This window comes from Rhineura floridana, chromosome 9 (genome assembly GCF_030035675.1).
Source record: "Rhineura floridana isolate rRhiFlo1 chromosome 9, rRhiFlo1.hap2, whole genome shotgun sequence".
Classification (NCBI taxonomy): Eukaryota; Metazoa; Chordata; class Lepidosauria; order Squamata; family Rhineuridae; genus Rhineura; species Rhineura floridana.
Window position 1 is genome coordinate 114507197 of NC_084488.1, and position 19799 is coordinate 114526995.

At 41.9% G+C, this 19799-nt stretch overlaps 1 protein-coding gene across 4 annotated transcripts in view; it reads left to right on the forward strand.

The window, feature by feature from the left end:
- SLC4A4 (solute carrier family 4 member 4) overlaps positions 1-18089 on the forward strand; it is a 270897-nt gene extending 252808 nt beyond the window's left edge. For 2 of the 4 annotated variants that reach the window (XM_061583423.1, XM_061583424.1), the window contains exons 23-26: positions 2113-2274; positions 7794-7890; positions 11064-11143; positions 12455-12542. In XM_061583423.1, coding sequence (XP_061439407.1) covers positions 2113-2274; positions 7794-7890; positions 11064-11107 — 303 coding nt within the window. In that variant the 3' untranslated portion in view covers positions 11108-11143; positions 12455-12542. Of the gene's footprint in view, positions 1-2112; positions 2275-7793; positions 7891-11063; positions 11144-12454 lie in introns of all 4 variants that reach the window. The other 2 variants (XM_061583421.1, XM_061583422.1) reach the window with 1 other exon arrangement.
- The last annotated feature ends 1710 nt before the right edge of the window (positions 18090-19799 follow it).

Sequence of the window (19799 nt, forward strand, 5' to 3'; positions counted from 1 at the left end):
CCCTTCTCCATCAAATTCTGCGTATTGAGGGTGGACTCTAGTCATGTTCTTTCTGGGGTAAATGTGAAATGAAACTAAACCAGTGTTCCTGGAAAGAGTCTCTAGCATTTCTACTTTTTCTCTTTTTAGTTCCTATCCTGTAGCCCCCAGGTTTCTACGTATTAGTCTTCAGGGTGGTCATTAATAACATGAACATAAATGAATCCCTCTCCCATAATGCTACAACTCGTGGACATCCTGTGAAGCTGAATGTCAGGACAGACAATTCTTTACATGGAGGTAGTGATGGCCACCCACCTGGACGGCTTTAAAAGAGGATTAGACAAATTCATGGAGGATAAGGCTATCAGTGGCTACTAGCCATGATGACTAGGCACTGGTTGGCCACTGTGAGAACAGGATGCTGGACTAGATGGGCCACTGGCCTGATCCAGCAGGCTCTTCTTATGTTCTTATGTTCTTTGCCTCAATGATTGGAGACAGCCTGCTTCTGAATACCAGTTGCTGATGTCTGCTAGCCATGATGGATATATTATACATCCACTCTTGGAGGAAAATGTAAATGTACTGTGTTCAAGTCGATTGCGACTTATGGCGACCCTATGAATAGGGTTTTCATGAGGCTGAGAGGCAGTGACTGGCCCAAGGTCACCCAGTGAGCTTCATGGCTATGTGGGGATTCAAATCCTGGTCCCCCAGGTCATAGTCCAACACCTTAACCACTACACCACACTGGAGGCAGTGTGCCTCTAAATACCAATTGCTGAGGATCGCAAGTGGGTAGAGAACTGTTGTACTTATGTTCGGCTTGTGGGCTTCCCAGAGGCATCTGGTTGGTCACTGAAAACAGGATGTTGGACTAGATGGGCCTTTGGCCTGATCCAGCAGGGCTCATGTTCTTCTGGATACATAATTTAAAAAGGAAATCTTCAACAAAACTAAGTAGCTTCTGAAGAAGCCAGCAGTTTTAGTAATGGAATTTATAGATAAAAAGATGAAATAATTAGGTGTGCTAGTAAGATGGCCCACTTTTTTTTTTACTACATTGTTTTATAGTTTCTCCAGTGATGGTCAGGACCATCCTACCTTTATCTTTCCTCACTTTGCCAAAAGAGTTTAGCCCTTTTGTATCAATGTTGAGTTCTGTGCTAAACCTTCCAGTAGTCGGTGCTAATAACTATTAGCTTTAACGCATATGGATTTCTGGACAGGTGAACCATTGTGTCCCTGAGTTTCTCCTGTGTCTACCTTGTCTGCATATAATAGAAACTAAGCCTTGCCTCCCCACTCACCCGCACTTCTGGGTAGATAGATATTCCACAAAATGAGAGTGAACAGAGTTAAGGAAAAACAATCCAAATTACAAAAGTTACATAGTTACTAAAATAAATACTTAACAACCATGAAGTAAAATAAACACAGCAACTGACAACACAGCACTCCTGTACCCTTATGAGGTGCATGCCTGTTTAAAAATCAAAATATTAACGAAAATCAAACCTGTGTATGTGAGTGTGTGTGTGTGTGGATATTCCACAAAGCCACAGACCTATACAATGAGGCAAGTTCACAAGTCTCTGCTAAAAGCAATCAGTGTGCAAAGTGTCTCTTGAGAGAATAGTTTTGATATGAGATTCCTCTGAAGTAAGTGCCCAGTGGATGGCAACCAGAGGCATGGAAATTATATTTGGATCCCTTTCCCATAAATTACAAGTAAAGGCAGGGCCAGGGAATCTGTGTGTTTTCCATTCCATTTGTCCTGTTTTATTTTCTTGAATGTTTCCAACAAGGACAGAGAAGTTGTGCAACGCTGCCTGTAGTAGAGTAGCAGTGGCCGTTGACACTATTGTCTCAGATTTATACTAACCTGAGAATTACTTGAGAAATTGAAACCTGGAATCTGAGTGGTGGAGCTTTCATTTGCCAGTCTTGACCTGAGCATATTCCCACAGCTGCTCAGATTTCAAATACAATTAACCCTCTCTTTACCCGTTGAAGTCTAAGAGAAGAGACCTGCACTGGATCAGGTGAGGCAAAGAAGGTAAGCTTAAACTTCAGAGGTGGGGGAAGAGCTACATGCCAATAAGGGAGTGCTGAATTCTGTCCTGATAGATCCTGGCACTTGTGGCAGTCAGAAAGGCTATGGACTACCTCTTCTCCCAGCATGACCTCAGTTTCCTTGATGACGTCATTCCAGAAAAGGACAAGAAGAAGAAAGAGGATGAGAAGAAAAAGAAGAAGAAGAAAGGCAGCCTGGATAGTGACAACGAGGACGTAAGGCCATTTTCACAGTTGTCAACTTTTTTTGGAAATGTTTTTACCCAGGCTATCTTGTGACACAGATTTGGATTGTGTCTATAACCATCCTCACCTCACCCATGAAATTGAAAGTTCTTGGCTTATTACTGACACCAGAGACAGAGGGTGAGGCTATGTGAGTGTTTCACCCAACAGGGCAGCCCTGATACTCAGGGCTGTGTGTATTTTGCAGTTCTGCAGGAGGTGCTGAATACAGTATTGAAGTAGGGAATGCCTTCTGAAATTTTCAAAAGTGAGTAGCGAGTTGGTTTAGTGGTTGTGGGGGAGTACACTTAGTGCCCTGTTTGGTTCATCTTAACCTGTCCCTTAGAATAGTGAAACCAAAATAAATTGTGCAAAATAAGAGGCAATTCTGCATCAGATTGCTACAGAATTTTCATCAGATTGCAGAATTCAGCTTCTTCCTTGACACAGAATTTGGATAACCCTTGGTGCAGAATTTTAATTTACTGTAGTACAAAATATACCTAGCCCTGCTTATGGAGTATTATGGATTTGGAACATTGCTGCTTGCAGTCCCCTTACAGTTTCCTGAACTATTCCTCTGCTGGTCATCCCTGAGCAAAGTCCGATGTGGTGGTCTCAGTCAGCCAACCAGATACATGGTTACTTCTGCATTTTGCTAACAATGCAGGATCATCACATCTAAAGGCAAACTTTGAAAAGGAAGCAGTCTAGTCTTTAGCTGCGTATATGGCCTGCCCCAATAGCTTGTGGAATTTCTCCCTCTGGACATGACGATTGTGTGCATGCAGCCATATATGAAAGTGACCTCATATTTGTTTGGCTGCATTGGGACCATCTCACCCAAACTCACCCAGTCTGCCTCTTTGCACCTTTCTAGATAAGTTCTACAAAGGTCTTTTAGGCCCTGAAGGAATTGCATTTTCACCTGCTTGGCCTGGCACTGGTCCCGTATGGTTCCTATCATTTGTATTTCTAGACCTTTTCCAATGGGTTATCGCCTAATAATGCCTTTGCGCATGCTAGTCCTGACTGCCCTTGGTAACCTAGTCGGGTGGATGTTTCTAATGCAAGACCTGGGGATGAGAGAGATGGCTGGCAAAGCTTCCCAGGAATGCAACTGCATTTTCTTCAGCCACTACAATCAAAAGATTTGCTGCTGTCAAAAACCCTGATCACATAGTTCACCCATTACGTTTGTCCAGATGAATATGTTCCTGGCGATGGTCTTACAATATCTGAAAAATAATCGTACAAACCCTTGCTCTCCAGCCTTGCTCTCCCAGCTTATGGGGGAGAGGGTTAGTTTTCAAGAACCATTTCCCTTCCCTTATCAGAGTTTATTGAAATCTGACACTTTCCACTCCTTCTTCCCCATGTGTGCTCAGTCACTCTGCTCCCAAGTCTTGATTTCCCTTTATTCCCTGTTTTAGTCTGTTTTTTAGGATATAGAAAAAAAATACTGTGGCAGCCATCCTCAGTACCAAAGAAAATACTTCTTTGAAGCGTTCTATTCTTGTTGTCCCCCCCCCACTTTTTAATGTGCACAAAATATTTTTATTTATTTATTTATTATTTATTAAATTTATTAGTCGCCCATCTGGCTGGTTGTCCAGCCACTCTGGGCGACGTACAAGATAAAAACAATACATTAAAACATATTGACTTGTTCAATAATTTTCTGCATTTTATTTACTCTCGATGATCCCACCGTTAAAACAGCAACAAGAAGAACATCTGTCTATAGTGTGGCTTTTGATTATCCCTAATTCTAAGTTTTGGAAACTGACAAACAGACACATGGGCACTTTCTGCCTTAGAATGTGTTGAATTGGTTTGTGTGTGTGTTTTTTTTTTAAATACTCACATGCCTTCAGCTATTATTCTACATTACAAGGACTCAGTAGGCCGCCACCACCATCTCCACATGTTGTTAAGGCAGATAGAAACTACAGAAGACCTTTAAAGGTTGCTCATATTAGGCTCTAACCTGGAGGTTGGCAACTGGCAGTCCATGGGGCAGAAACCGGTCTGAGGAAAGCCGTTTATTGACCACAAGAGGAGCGTGGTGACAGTGTTTCCTGTACTGCTGCTGTTCCATATTAAGACATTTAACTGTCCAGGCATCCCATTGCTGACTGGCTTCAGGAAGCAGTAAACTGAATAAAGGAGGAACTCACGTGTACATGTGTGGGATGGGTGGGGAACCACAAAAGCATTGTTTATTGAGCATTTGCCAATCTGGTGCCCTCCCTACTACACCTTCCAAATACCAGTTGTTAGAAACCACGGGGAGGTGGGAGAGTGCACTTGCACTCAGGTTGTGCTTGCTGGTTTCCCATGGGCAACTGGTTGGCCACTGAACTGATGGGCCATTGGCCTGCTCGAGCAGGCTCTTCCTAATTCTCATCACCCCCACTTAGTTTATCTCAAGGGCACCAGTTTGGCAAAGGCTAGCTTACTGCTTCCAGGTGCTGAAGCGTGTCTTGTTGCTCCAAAAGTTTTAAGACACTGGGGTCAATGCCCAGTTATCACATACGTGACTTCTCTCTACCCTCACTCCTTTCCCACCTTAATAACTCCTGGCCAGTAGTCATGAAGTCAGCTAGAAAGTTACTTTGTTCAGGTGCCACATGCTGTCAGGTGGCAGCACTCATGATAGTGTGACTGGCAGCATGAACACCATTTGACAGCTGCTGTCTCTAGAATTGCCCTTACTAAGCATAGTTTTTGCAGTGTCAGTTAAGAGGAAATAGTCTACATATTTATTTATATTGGGGAGTTTTTAATTTATTTGTTAGATTTATATCTCACCTTTCCTGCAAGGAGTTCAAGGTGGTGTACGAAGTTCTCCTCTTCCCCATTTCATCCTCATAACAGCCCTGTTAAGCTGAGTGTGACTGGCCCAAGGTTACCCAGTGAGCTCAATTAGTGACTGGGAATTTGAACCCTGGTCAAACAGGTCTTAGTCTGGAACTCTAGCCACTACTCCAAGATGTGCGTCCCAGGGTATGGTCTGAAGGCATATGAGGCCATCACTTGGATGAAGCTAAGCAGGGCTGAGTCTGGTCAGTGCCTGGATGAGAGATCACCTGGGAACCACATGTATGCTGCCTTGGGTTCCTTGATGAAAGAAAGGCTGGCTAGAAATGTAAGAAAATAAATAAATACACTACACTGGCAAATATTCAAATGAGAACTTTGAAGGCTGAAGGGGAGAAGGGTTTCATGGGAACAGCAGTTGAACATGGGTCAGTAGTCCTAAGAGATAAGTGAGCACCATTCTGAATGGACAGGTGCTGGCCTCCATTGCCCTTGGCTGATGGAAGGGAGCTTGTTCACATGTCCAAATCCAGTTATGCATGTAACATATTTGTATATACTGTCTTCTTTGATTCCAAAAGCATGGCACTGCCACTTGGCTTTTCTGATTCATCCATTATGGTTTCTTGAGCTTTCAAAAAGCGTTTGACAAGGTACCTCACCAAAGGCTTCTGAGGAAGTTTAGCAGTCATGGAATAAGAGGAGAGGTCCTCTTGTGGATAAGGAATTGGTTGAGAAGCAGAAAGCAGAGAGTAGGAATAAACGGACAGTTCTCCCAATGGAGGGCTGTAGAAAGTAGAGTCCCTCAAGGATCGGTATTGGGACCTGTACTTTTCAACTTGTTCATTAATGACCTAGAATTAGGAGTGAGCAGTGAAGTGGCCAAGTTTGCTGACGACACTAAATTGTTCAGGGTTGTTAAAACAAAAAGGGATTGCGAAGAGCTGCAAAAAGACCTCTCCAAACTGAGTGAATGGGCGGAAAAATGGCAAATGCAATTCAATATAAACAAGTGTAAAATTATGCATATTGGAGCAAAAAATCTTAATTTCACATATACGCTCATGGGGTCTGAACTGGTGGTGACCGACCAGGAGAGAGACCTCGGGGTTGTAGTGGACAGCACGATGAAAATGTCGACCCAGTGTGCGGCAGCTGTGAAAAAGGCAAATTCCATGCTAGGGATAATTAGGAAAGGTATTGAAAATAAAACAGCCGATATCATCATGCCGTTGTATAAATCTATGGTGCGGCCGCATTTGGAATACTGTGTACAGTTCTGGTCGCCTCATCTCAAAAAGGATATTCTAGAGTTGGAAAAGGTTCAGAAGAGGGCAACCAGAATGATCAAGGGGATGGAGTGACTCCCTTATGAGGAAAGGTTGCAGCATTTGGGGCTTTTTAGTTTAGAGAAAAGGCGGGTCAGAGGAGACATGATAGAAGTGTATAAAATTATGCATGGCCTTGAGAAAGTGGATAGAGAAAAGTTCTTCTCCCTCTCTCATAATACTAGAACTCGTGGACATTCAAAGAAGCTGAATGTTGGAAGATTCAGGACAGACAAAAGGAAGTACTTCTTTACTCAGCGCACAGTTAAACTATGGAATTTGCTCCCACAAGATGCAGTAATGGCCACCAGCTTGGACGGCTTTAAAAGAAGATTAGACAGATTCATGGAGGACAGGGCTATCAATGGCTACTAGCCGTGATGGCTGTGCTCTGCCACCGTAGTCAGAGGCAGCATGCTTCTGAAAACCAGTTGCCGGAAGCCTCAGGAGGGGAGAGTGTTCTTGCACTCGGGTCCTGCTTGCTGGCTTTCCCCAGGCACCTGGTTGGCCACTGTGAGAACAGGACGCTGGACTAGATGGGCCACTGGCCTGATCCAGCAGGCTCTTCTTATGTTCTTATGTTCTTATCCCTGCCTGTTCCCCTTGCCTGTAGCCTTGAAGGTCCAAAATCATAGTGTTCAGCTATAGTTTGGCCTCTTGCTCAGTCTAGTTCCCAGCTGGGGCGCCATTCTTTTTATAAAATGAGTTCTATATTTCACAAGCAAGTTCTGCTATAAAACTATCCGGGGATAAATTACAGTTGATGAAAACCACAAGGAAATACTAATTGAGGAGGACCTTTGGAGTGTACTCACACATACACATTTTTCATTTTATACTTTACGCTTTACACTTAAAAGTTGGAGTCTGGAACCCAATCTCCTTTTGCTTCTTGTGTATAGTAGGCTACCTTTGGAGCTGTGATGTAAACCTTTCTGGAGGCCTGTTATTTCTGTCAGATTAGCCAAAAATAGTCTGCCCTTCTAGCAGTGATCTTGAGCTTCTGGGAGGGACAGAAGAATAATCAGGATAAAGAACAATAACAAAAAATAATTGCACATTCCCATTAGCCTAAAGGTTCTGCCATTTCATTCAAAAAGGCATTAATAAACTGGACAGCAGTGAAGTGCACTAAGGTGCATTATCCGGTTTCTTTAACTGCCAGCAGACTGAGCTGTTGCTGGACTTACTTAATGTTGCAGTGAAAGCAATGACAAGCTGGTGAGGAATCCCTCAAAATGCCAGAGCTGGGCTTGTATGCTCTGGATAATCTGTGGGGATAGTAAGAAAGAGAAACAGAGAGAGAACATGAGTGGGATGGGAACATTCTAAGAAATTTTGTGCACGTTTCTTTCACAGTCCGACTGCCCCTACTCAGAAACAGTCCCAAGTATTAAAATTCCAATGGACATCATGGAACAGGAACCTTTCTTAAGTGATAGCAAACCTTCCGACAGTGAGTAGAACTAACATCTTGCATGCCTGCTTCAGTCTGAATGCACTTCCAAAAAGCAGATATAGAGTGATATATATATATATTTATATATCTATATATACTTACTGATTTTTTTAAAAAATGTTCCGTAGTTGTTGTTTTTCTTTTTTCCATACCAATGTGTTTTTGGCTTTTTAAACCAGGCTTCTGTTACACAGCATGTAATTTTTTTGTTGGCTTTTAAAAATATATATATCTTGTGGGGTTCCCCACACACACACTTTTTATCCTCCGTTTCTTTGTGCTTCCACTTTTAATTTGCTTTTATCCAACTGCTAACAGATCAGTTGCTAGCTCTCTCTCTCTTTCTTTTTTCTAACCCTCCAAATCAACCAGCTCATTTCTGGCATGACATATTTCCCCCATGCACCGACAACATGGTGGATGTATGTACTTTCTAATGCTGTTTAATGATTTGCTTTAGTTTCCCTCCCTGCTGGCTAATCTTCTGGTATTTCAGCCTTATAGAAGCAGCACCACTGTCTTTTGCTGTTTGTTTCCTTAGGATCCACTTAGTTGCCAAAAATCAGAACTTAAGCATAATATTTGTCCATTGTCTCTCTTTTTTTCTAATAAAAAGAGGTCTTCCTGTGAATCATGTAGCACTATTAACATGCTTGTCTTTCTTTAGGTGGCTTGGGTTACATTCACTCTCTTCTTGTACAGTCTTAAATTTGTGCTAATAGCCAAAATGTGATTGCATTTTTCATTTCTAAACAAAACACCATACCACCACTTCTGGTTACTCCCCTGTCCATCTTCTGTTGCTTTCAACTTTTCTTGATATAATAATGGAATTTCAAAGGTGATTGCATATGGCAGGTCTTGAATGGTTCAGTGTGTATTTTTCTGAACAGGAGGAATCATGCATGACTCACTGATGATTATATTACTTTGTAAGTGCAGAACTAGAAGAAAGAGCAATGCACGGCTCTGTCTCTGCAAATATAACCCAAGTGACAAGTATCTTAGAGAAAAACAGTATCAATGTGGAATGGCACAGAATCTGCCCCCCTCCCCCCATTTTGGGTGTCACTGAGGTCCAATCTGAACTTTACATTTTTCAAACACATAATTTCAACACATATTTTTAAATTGCTTTTTAAATTGCTGCTTTAAAAAAATGTTTTTAAATTTGTATATTTGTTTTTAATGTTTTTAATTGTTGTAAACCGCCCAGAGAGCTTCGGCTATGGGGCGGTATACAAATGCGATAGATAGATAGATAGATAGATAGATAGATAGATAGATAGATAGATAGATAGATAGATAGATAGATAGATAGATAGATAGATAGATAGATAGATAGATAGATAGATAGATAGATAGATAGATAGATAGATAGATAGATAGATTCATTTGCAGAACCCACTGCCGTAGGATGTGGTGATGGCTACTAATTTAGATTACCTTAAATTCATAAAGGACAAAGCTGCCTCTGTATTTGTCACCTGTTCACCCAAAACTTGCAATTTAGTACGTTGAACACATATCAAGTTGCAAACTGGAAACAAGCTTCTCGTGCTTGGTGTTCAGCCTTCAAAGAGCTCCTGTGTAGCATTTTCCAGGTTGAGAGCTCTTTCTGAAAATCTGGTTCATGCTTGTTCTGGGCCTTTCAGATTCAACCCTTTCTGTTTTCCAAACCAATGCAGTTGTGTGCCTTTAGGCCCCAGCTGTTATCCAGATCATTGTGCTATTGCAGCATGCAGCGAGAGAACCAGTCTTGCAGACTGTCTGCTTTGGGTAGGAGAAAGAGGGTGGAGAGAGGTGGAGCTGATAGACATGCTCACTGAATGAAGGGACAACGTTGGCTGGATGAGTAGACAGGAAGAAAGTAAGTATCAAAAGGTTCAGAGGCAGGAGAGTGGGTACAGATTGCCTTAATTTCATGCAGAAATGGTGAATGGGTGCTTGATTCAAGAGTAATCATGGTGGCAGCAAAATAGTCAAGTTTCACCACAAATGTATGAAGAAGTTGCTACATCTTGAGTCTGCCATCTTGCTGTCTGAACTGAAGTACTCCCCTCTCCTGCCTCATCCCAGGCACTTGAAGCTTTCCTTGTCCCTCTCATGTAAACATTTTTCATGCTGTGCATCCCATGATCTGTGGGAATCATTTTATGAGCATGTTGGATTAGACCAGACCCTATCCCATGATCTCTGTGGGATATTGCTTCTTTCCTGTTTGGTTGCCCTGTAGCCCTTCCTTTTGGCCACAGTTTGGTGGTGGCATACAGTTTCATACAGTTGCTCAGTGGTAGAGTATCTGCTTTGGATGCAGAAGGTCCCAGGTTCGATCCCCAGCATCTCCAGGTAGGGCTGGGAAAGACTTTGCTCTGAAACCCTGGAGAACAGCGTAGACAATCCATAGCCAGATGGGCATAGGGTCTGAGTCAGTATAAGGCAGCTTCCCATGTTTCTATGAACATGCCACAGATCTGGGACTCACTGCAGGTTGCATCTGGGCACATGGCTTTTTTCATTCATTCATTGGCGATCACTCGTGGCCGAGTAAGATTGTCTTCCAAGGTAAGGTCTTTAACTGTGACTGTGGAGGCCAATTCTGGATCCACACAGCCTCCCACAGTGAGGACATAGGTTTCCAGATGGAAGATGGTCACGATGAGGATTTGCTTGACGTGCCTTCCGCTGAACTCGTTTGTCCCTTTCGCCCGTACTCGTGCTTCTTCAAAGTCCACAGCACCTTTGATAATGGCCGACCTCCAATTGGGACGCTCATGGGCCAAGGCTTCCCAGTTCTTGATGCTTATGTTACATTTTTTTAGATTAGCTTTGAGAACATCTTTAAACCTCTTTTGCTGTCCACCGATATTCCGTTTTCCATCCTTAAGTTGGGAGTAAAGTAGCTGCTTTGGAAGACTGTGATCAGGCATTCAAACAACAAGACTTGTAACATGTTCTCCAGTATAGCTTGCTATTGGCTCCTTTTCCTTTGAAATCAGAGCAGCACTTAGGAACTGATGTCTCAGCTGGAGACAGTAACTTTGTACTGACTCAAGATGTAGCAACTTTGTTTTAGCCACTTTGAATTTGTTTGTTAAGAAAAGAGTGGTGGACATTTCTAAAATGAATTAGTAAATGAACATTTTATTTTTTATTTAAAAAAACCCCAGGAGAAAAATCACCAACATTCCTTGAACGCCATACATCGTGCTGATAAAATTCCTTTCCTTCACTCCCACACAATGCCAAGGTAAGGGTCTTTATGGAAGTATAACACAAACACGATATATAATTCAGCCATGACTCTTGGATTCGTATGGGGGGGTTTGCAGGTCTAGTGCAGAAGTTGTATCACACTCTGGTTACAATCAAATAAAGTGTTGGTGTTAATGTAATTATGCCAGCATCAAGATTCCCCCCCCCCCCCCGTGCAGAAATAACAAAAGCTGACAATTCAGCTTCAGTGAAGCTTGTAACTTTCTTAAAATGTTTGGTGTCACCAAAGTATCAGTTCCCTCCTGGCAAAATAAATTTACCTTCTTAAAAGTTAAGGCTCTTTTACAGAGATGACATTTGCTTAAGTCAGTAGGAACCAGGCTGTGATGCAGGGGACGATGTTTAAGAGCAAGTAATTGGAAGGCACATAACAACAACAACAAATACAAGTCCCGCCTAATGTTAACAATGCATAGCATTTTTGTTTTGCTTTCAAGTGTTCAAAGCATTCAAGTGTACATTATCCTGTTTTAATGTAATCTTTGTATCCCTGTAAGGTGGGTTAATGTTATTGTCCCCACATAACAGACAGGATGTTGAGATGGAATGAGGGGGGATTACATAAAGCAAGTTCATTGAAGGCACAAAATTTGAATCAGACACGTCTAGATTTGCCGCTCACTCGGATAGCCACTGAACTACACCAGCTAATGTACATTCATGCACATGGTGTATATAGTACCTCTGCCCTGTTGTGTATGGTTGCAGCTTACTTTCCTCACCTACTGTTAGCAAACTCGTCACCTGTGTCCTCTGAAGGTCTGTGGATTTCTGATGTTTTTCTTCATATCTCATGGTCTCATTTATGTGTGTGTTATTTAATGAATGGAAAAAGGCTTAAATGCTCATCCCGTAGCTCAGTCATGGCATCCCTGTTAAGCAGTCAGTATTTTCATTCCTTCCATGTTTCAGATGCCTACTGTCTGGGCTGGAGATTGGGAGAAATTTGATTATGTTCAGATTTGAACTTTCCAAAACAATATGCAAGCAGAAATATAGCCATCCTTTGAGATTTGGAATTCTCTGGCTAAAGAATGTGTACAAATATGCATATTCTAGGCTAAAATGCAGGTATTAGTGAAAATAACATACAATTGCTTTCTTGCTTCTCTTCACCAACACCAAGCAGACAGTGGCCCCTTGTATACTACAACGATTTAGAATCACCACTCTAGAGCTTCTTTAGCATATTGATTAATCCAATCCTGACCTGGATGCTAGAAGCTAAGCTGGGTGTATAATTCTGTTTGATGATTTTTGTTTTCTTTCTTATCGGTCTCTTCAGCCCTCCACGAACTCCAATGAAAGTTGTGCCTCAGATTAGAATAGAGCTCGATCCTGAAGACGGTGGTTTTTTCTGGAGGAGCAAGGGAACAGAAACTACTTTGTGACTTGTTCGTTAATCTTCAGCCGGACTGGCTTTTTACTTTTTTCTTCTTTATTACTAGCCAAATGTTCAAATGCTCTCTGCCTAGGTAAAACCAAGGCATACTTTTCTCCTGAAAGCATTTAGACTTTGCTCCCTCTTTTCTCCCTTTGTGTATTTTCCTGCCCACTCCTTTTTTCTTTCATTTTGACCAAGATCCTTTTTTTTATTTTTGGTTTTGCCTTTTCAGTCACACGTATGCGTACGCCTCCCCTTGAGCTTTTCAGCAGAGGGTGGAAGTATTAAGGATATATTATCACAGCTTTGTGAAATGTCAGCAGAACTCACTGTTATTTTTTAGTTGTGAATCAGTGTTTTTCTTTTGTTTTTGGGTTGTTGGTTTTTTAAATATCTTTTTCTCTAGCAGAACAAAACTGACCTCTGGGCTCATTCAGCATCTCTTCTACTCCTGTAAAATGCTGCTACTCTTAACACGCTCTTAACTTCACCTGTGCTTCAATAGGCTCAAGCAAAGGAAACGAACATGGTACATCCATGCTCAGAAAGAACTTTTTTTCCCTGCCATCACTGTAGTGAGTGTGTGGAATCTACCCTCTCCTATGCAACTTTTACTCTGCAACAATTTAATGGATTCTTAACCTTTCAACTGCATTGGCAAGTGTTATTTTCTTTTTCCTTGATTGTTTTTGTTTTAAATTATGAGGGCCTAACCTGTGACTTACATTTTTTTGTCAATTTTTAACCGGTTTTTAAAAATTACTGTAAAAATGATTTTTTTTTCCTGCAGCAGGAAACATAATAGTTTTGAGTAGTTCTACCTCTTATTTCTAGATGTTGGACTTCCTCTTTAAAAAGGAAGAGAAAAAATTAATAATAATAATAATTGTATAGTATGTTATATAATGTGATTTTTACAAAAAGAAGAAAAAATACACAAAAAGTACACAATCTCAAGGGTATATGGCATAGAACTGAAATCAGCTATATTAACACCTTTCATTGGAAACTTCCTTCCTTCCTTCCCAACCTGATCACACAGTGGTTGTGTTTGGACATAAAATGAAGCCAATAGCTATGGCTAAGCAAATTTGCCTATGCAGTAATTGGTGCATGAAGCTCAATATTTCATTTCTTCCTTTCTCTGTGAAGTAGCTAGCTTTGTCTTATATCCAAATCAGCACTCGTGGTTTGTTTCTTTCCAGACAAGCCACAGTCTGAAGCCAAAGTTTGTTCTTGGCTCCCCAGTTATGGTTTGTTTGGGAGAAACAAATCATCAGTGCTGATTTAAATGTAGCACTAAGCTAGCTACTCCATGGTTTGTTTGCATGGGCTAATTGCTGAACCATGGTTAATGGCTTATCATCTCACCCGAATGCAGCCAATAAAGGAATCAGGACCCAACTGTAAACGCCTCATTATTTTTTGGCGGGGACTGTTGAACACAACCAGTGCAATCCGCCAACACTGCTGTCATACTGCCTCTATTCATCTCCTAGAAACTCTGCAGAACTTCTGTGCAAACATCATCGGCATGAATGGAGAATGTGCAGTGGTAACAACTTGTGAACTGCTTTCAAATGGGAATGAGTAATGTCAAATGAGCAGATGCGGACTATAGTCGTGTTGATTTCCTGTCCAGTATTGTTAGTGTTATTTGGTTTATACAAACTTCCTGCACCTGTGTGTGTGTGTGCGCGCGCGCGCACACTTACAGATTTAATATAAAATGGCGTGGAACTGATGGGAAGGAAGGCGCTTCTTAAGCCTTAACTATGAGTCTTAGCCTAACTCCTGTCTAGCAAAACCTTACGTAGAACGGATTTAAAGTCCTCCAGGCAAGGATGGTATCAGGACTAGGACCATGCTAAGTTTCTCTTAGGCTCTCAGATTTCATCCTATGTCATTTATGGACTATATCATTTCATACTGTGTGTGAGGGGGGAAATCACATGTTTGTATGTTTTGCCACGAAAGCATCCCTGCAGATGGAGACCTAGCATATCAGGGAGAATGGTTTTCAGCTACCCTCCTCCCTGAAGTGCTAGTCTTTTTGTGTGCAGGGCATATTTGCTTTGAGGGAAAATTTAAAACACAGATTCCCCCACCTGTAGTCTAGGAAAAGCTTTCCCACATGATTCTGCGGCACGTAGAGATAGGCTGCAAATCTAGCTATGTCCAGGTGTGCAGTTCATACAACATGGTGGGGTAGAAACAGGATGGGCTTGGAATTGCTTGGAATTAGAAACTGACTCTAGCCATTCCAGAGACTCTCAGAAAAAGTCTTTAGCGATACTATTCCCTTTTTTCCAACAGCAATTCCTTGCGCTGCATACAGGCAGAGCTTTTAAAGCTCCCCTGAGCTTTGTAGGCAATTTGGGTGAGTGGGTGCAGGGACTGGTTCTGGGCAAAAGGGCCCAGAATCCCCATTGTATGTAGACTGCTGACCGCACGGCCTTCTGGATTGGGACCACTGTGCCGATTACGTGCCTGTTTCTACCGGCACTCTCGAGTAAGAGTAGTTTTGTTCCAGCAGTCAAATACCTCACTTCTGTATTTGTCCACACCACTAGTTCAGTGGAGATTCCTGTTGTCACAGGTGTCAAACAGCACAATGTGCCTTAGACTCCCCAGTGAGTTGGCAGTGCAGAGGGTGCAGAAGTGAAGTTCTTTTCTGCAGGGGTGAAATGCTGCTGTGTGGGAACAGAGACACATTCATCTCCTGGTTTAGCTGAGAACACTTCCACATTCTCACCAAAGTACAAAGTTAGAAACCTTGAAACCAGTAGTGAAATTTTGGGATGCAGTGTGACACACACACACTCTTACACATTTCCCCATCTGTAAGTTCCTAGTGGTCAGTATCTCCCAATAAGGTTCTTCCACTCCTCAACTTGTACTTGAATTTACTGCAGTAACTTCTGACTATTGAAAAGGACATTCAACTCAGTGTCTTGTTGTACAGAGTACAACTTTGTTTGGGGGACGAAGACAAAAGATTTCTGTTTTCAGTTACTCATACCACTTAAGTTTGTGGGAGGGGATGGGGAGGGACAAGGTGTTGCATTTGATGCATTCCTCACATTGGTAGCACTTGGCTGCACACTTTATTTATTTTACAATTTTCTAGCACTAAGGGGGTATTTATACAACAGCTAAAATCAGTCTTTTAACCAGTTTAACTGGAATGGCTTCCCTCTGCAAAGAACACTGGGAATTATTTGGTGAGGGTGCAAAGAAGTTTCTGTTAGGGATCCCAATTCCACATAGTCCCTTTGGATGAAGGAATGACTATAGAACCAGACTATGTAGTGCTGAGTTACCCCCTAAATATTTCAATTATAGGAAATGCACACTTTTTGTGTAGTATTTGGCTTTTTTACAGCAGTTAGTTGAAGAGATTTAGCACCTGTGTGTTACAAAAGCAAGGCCTACTTCGCACGTAATACAAAGCCTTGGTTTGTTTAAACCACTGTTTGCTAACCACATGTTAACTACAAGTTGTCCCACAGATGATCAGGCAGGCTATGTCTTATTTCTCCAGAGTTGTTTTTCAGCATGCCTTTGTAACTTGGTGAGCATCTAGGATGGGGTGGTGAAACAAACCATGGTTCAGGAACCATGCTGGGTTTGCATATAACTCCAAGCCATGGTCATAACAAGCCAAGGTTCATAAGCCAAAAACAAATTATGGCTTCAGAATGTGGGTTTTGGCAGTAACCAAGCCATAGTTAAGCTGCTGGGCAGGGTTCCCACATAACACTAAGCCTTGGCTTACTAAATCATGGTTTTAGTGTTATGTGCAAAGCAGACCCAATTGTCTCACTGGTTGCCAAAGCCACCATTTCCTTCTTTTTAAGATTGTGGGGGCTTTTGGGAACCTGGCAAAACAATGCTGTATGCCTGAATGGGATGTGGAAGAATAGAGAGATGGCTGTTGAGACGTATTCTTGTGCATGGTGCCATATAGCATAGAGGTTATGGAACATAAAATCTCATCCTATCCACTCACCCTAAAATAATGAGTGATAAGGTCTGCAGAGGTGTCACAACTTATTGGACCAATGTCAATTGGGAGAGGAGAGAGAGAGAGAGAGTCTGTGTAATATACTTTCAGGTTGCATAAAATCTTTCTGGTTCTTCCCAGAAGAAAACTTCTGTGCAGCTTGGAAGCTTGCTATCCTATCCTATCCAATCCTACTCTGCAATTTGGGCTGCAGTCCTAATAACACTGTATAAGAAGTAACCCTCACTGAACACAGTGGGACTTTTTTCTGAATAAACATACTGTATAGGAATGTGCTGATGGTCAAATAAAAGGTAATGTTCAAAGTAGTTTTGAAGCCTGTAGATCTAGGGAGTGCAGTGCAGAGCCATTATATCAGTTTTGCCATCAACCTGAGTGAAATATTCATAGAACCCCTAGAGAGTTAGTGTGTGTTTTTCAGATGTTGACATCGCATTTCTATATATTTATGATCATAACCTATCTCTCCGCCTTTTGAATTAACTGAAGGGCTAATCCTGGAGTCCTTTGTGCAGTCTTACTGAATTAAATAGTAGGTACTGTGTAAACGCAGTATACAGTATTGTAAGGAAACATGGGAGGCAGGATCAGGGTCCTGCCAGCCTCAAGGAGTGCATCACATGCCCGTCCATATTGGCACTTTCTACTATTAAACCAGACTTTTTGGTGGCTCTTACTGCCAATGCAAAAACATACAGAGCTTTCACCACAGAGATGTCAGGAATAAAGCAACACCACCCTGCATCTATAGAGAATCCTGGCTGATGGTGGTTCTCCGTTTGAAACTGGGCGTCCAGGTTCTGCATGTGTGATTCTAGTCTTTTTCTATCTCTTTAAGAACCACCAGGAGCATCAGGAAAAAGGAAGACTGTGGCTTGACAGGCCAGTCAGAGAGGCTTAATGGGCCTTTCTGAGGAACTAGAACCTTAGGAATGCTGCTTAGACCAACTTTGTAGCCAAACTCTGCAAAGAGATTTTTGCTCAGGGCTAATGTTGAGTGAAACTTTTAAAGAGCCAGAGATAACTTTGTCCCAGATCTAGAATGTGAACTTACTGAGCATCTGTGTCTGTCTGTCTGTCTCCTCTTTCTGTCCCTCATTTCTGTAGTCCTCCCTGATATGATAAGCATATGCATTATTTCTCGGAATCAAGATGCACTTTCGGATACTTTTTAATGTTGTTGTTGTTGTTATTATTATTATTATTATTATTTGTTGTTCACTGTAAAACTCTTTATTAAAAAGTCTGTATTTGCTTTGGAGGAATGACGTATTATAATAAAAACACAGCCACTTTATCTTGAAATGAAGTAGATCAACCCAGTGGAACAAACAGGAATTTTTCAAAAAGAGAGAGAGAAGAAAACATTTCAAATTGTTGAATGATTTCCCCCCTTCTCCCATAATATGAAAAGTAACACCATGAAATTCCTTCTTATAAAATTATAGGATTTTACAGTTTTATGAGGCTTTCTATTGTGACTTTTATGGAATCAAGAAATGAAGAAGATGAGATATTTTAGCATATATATTTTTCAAAATTAAATGTATACTGAAAATAAAGTAACTTTATGCATTTATCTATGTGGGCCTTTTTGTTTGTTTGCATGACTGTTAATATAACACAGAGATTTGTTTTTATTTTGTCTGTTACCTGTTGTGATCCCCCCCCCATATTAGCAATCCAGGAATTAGAAATATTGGGTGATATCCAAATAAGTCATACTCAGAGGAGACCTACTGAAATCAATGGGCATAAGTTACATATGTCCATTGATTCCACTTGTTCTCCTCTGAGTATAACTAACACTGGGCATCACTCCTTAAGCTCAACAATTCATTGCACAAGAGAAGATTCTAGCCCTCATGGTGGTTGGAATTTTTCTGGCAACACCTGGCTTCTTGATTACACCATTGGCAGTGAGGAATAACAAGGAAGCTCCAGCAGGAAGGAGTGGCACTGAAGAGTGTTGGAAGGAGGCTTGTCAGAGGGGACAGTAGCAGCTGTCAGAACCCCTAGCTGCTACAATCACTCCGAGGCTTTTCAGTGACAACAGTGGAGGCTGGCCCATTAGGGCAAGTGGGGCACTGCCTCGCTGACCTTGGTCTACCCTCAACCAGCCCTCCAACTGCCTGTCCTATTACGTCCAAAGAGTCCAAGGGCAGCAGTACCTGTCAGCATCCTTCCTCTTCCTTAGTTTCAGTGCTACCCTTTTAGAACACAATAGGAAGGAGATGGATGGGGACAAAACTAGAATTAATTGGCTCTGCCTGTCATTGGCTCTGGAGCCACCTACCGTTGGTCTCTCTGCCTCCATCCTGCCAGTCCCGATGGGCTCTGGTCACCTCTGGTTAGACCTGGGGCAATCTTGTGAATATTCTGGAAAGTTTTGCATGTGCCAAAATTGGATGGAAAGGTCAGCCCATGTTGCCTTATTTAATGGGGATTCCTTGTGTGAATGGACACATCATGTAAGTGGCCAGCATACCCCTACTCTTCTTTTTCAGCAGCCTAATAGCTTCAGCCTCTTCGCGTGTTTTGCCTTCTTCAGCAGCTTTATCACCCTCCTAGTTTCCCCTGGTTGAATCTATTTCATTTGTCAATTGCAGTGCCCAGAGCTGGCCACAGTCTTCCAGCTGAGGGCCTACCAGTGCTGAGTATAGATGAATTATTACTACTTGAGATAACATTAGTTGTCTTTGGAAGTCTTCAACTGAGCTCTGCTAGAAAACATGTTATCATCCCAGCGGGTTCTTGAACTGAACCTTAGACCCTCCCTTGGTCGGTGTTTCTGGCTACTTGCCCACCTAAATGGTGGCCCAGCAGTGTTCTGCAGACCTCCATGCCTTCCCTGGTGTTGACAGCTGTGTGATGTTCTGGCTTTATAAATCAGAGCCAAAGACGTGTGCATGCTTCCACTCCACAACTTGGCACTTAATATTCACTAATACTAATATTTAACGACATGCAACTTGAGGTGTCTTTGTCATGGCAGGCGTCTTGTTAAAACACACACACACACCACTTCAGAATCTGACATGTGATGATATTGCATCTCACCCAACCAAAGGAGAGTTGGTTGACTTGCTTGCTTCTCTCTGAATTAGGAAATTGCTGTGCTTTGGAATACACTGAGATCCTAAAAATGTTGAAACTGTCATAATCAATACAGTGGTAAACAACAACAGCTACGGATGGGTAAGCAGCAGACGCCTTGCT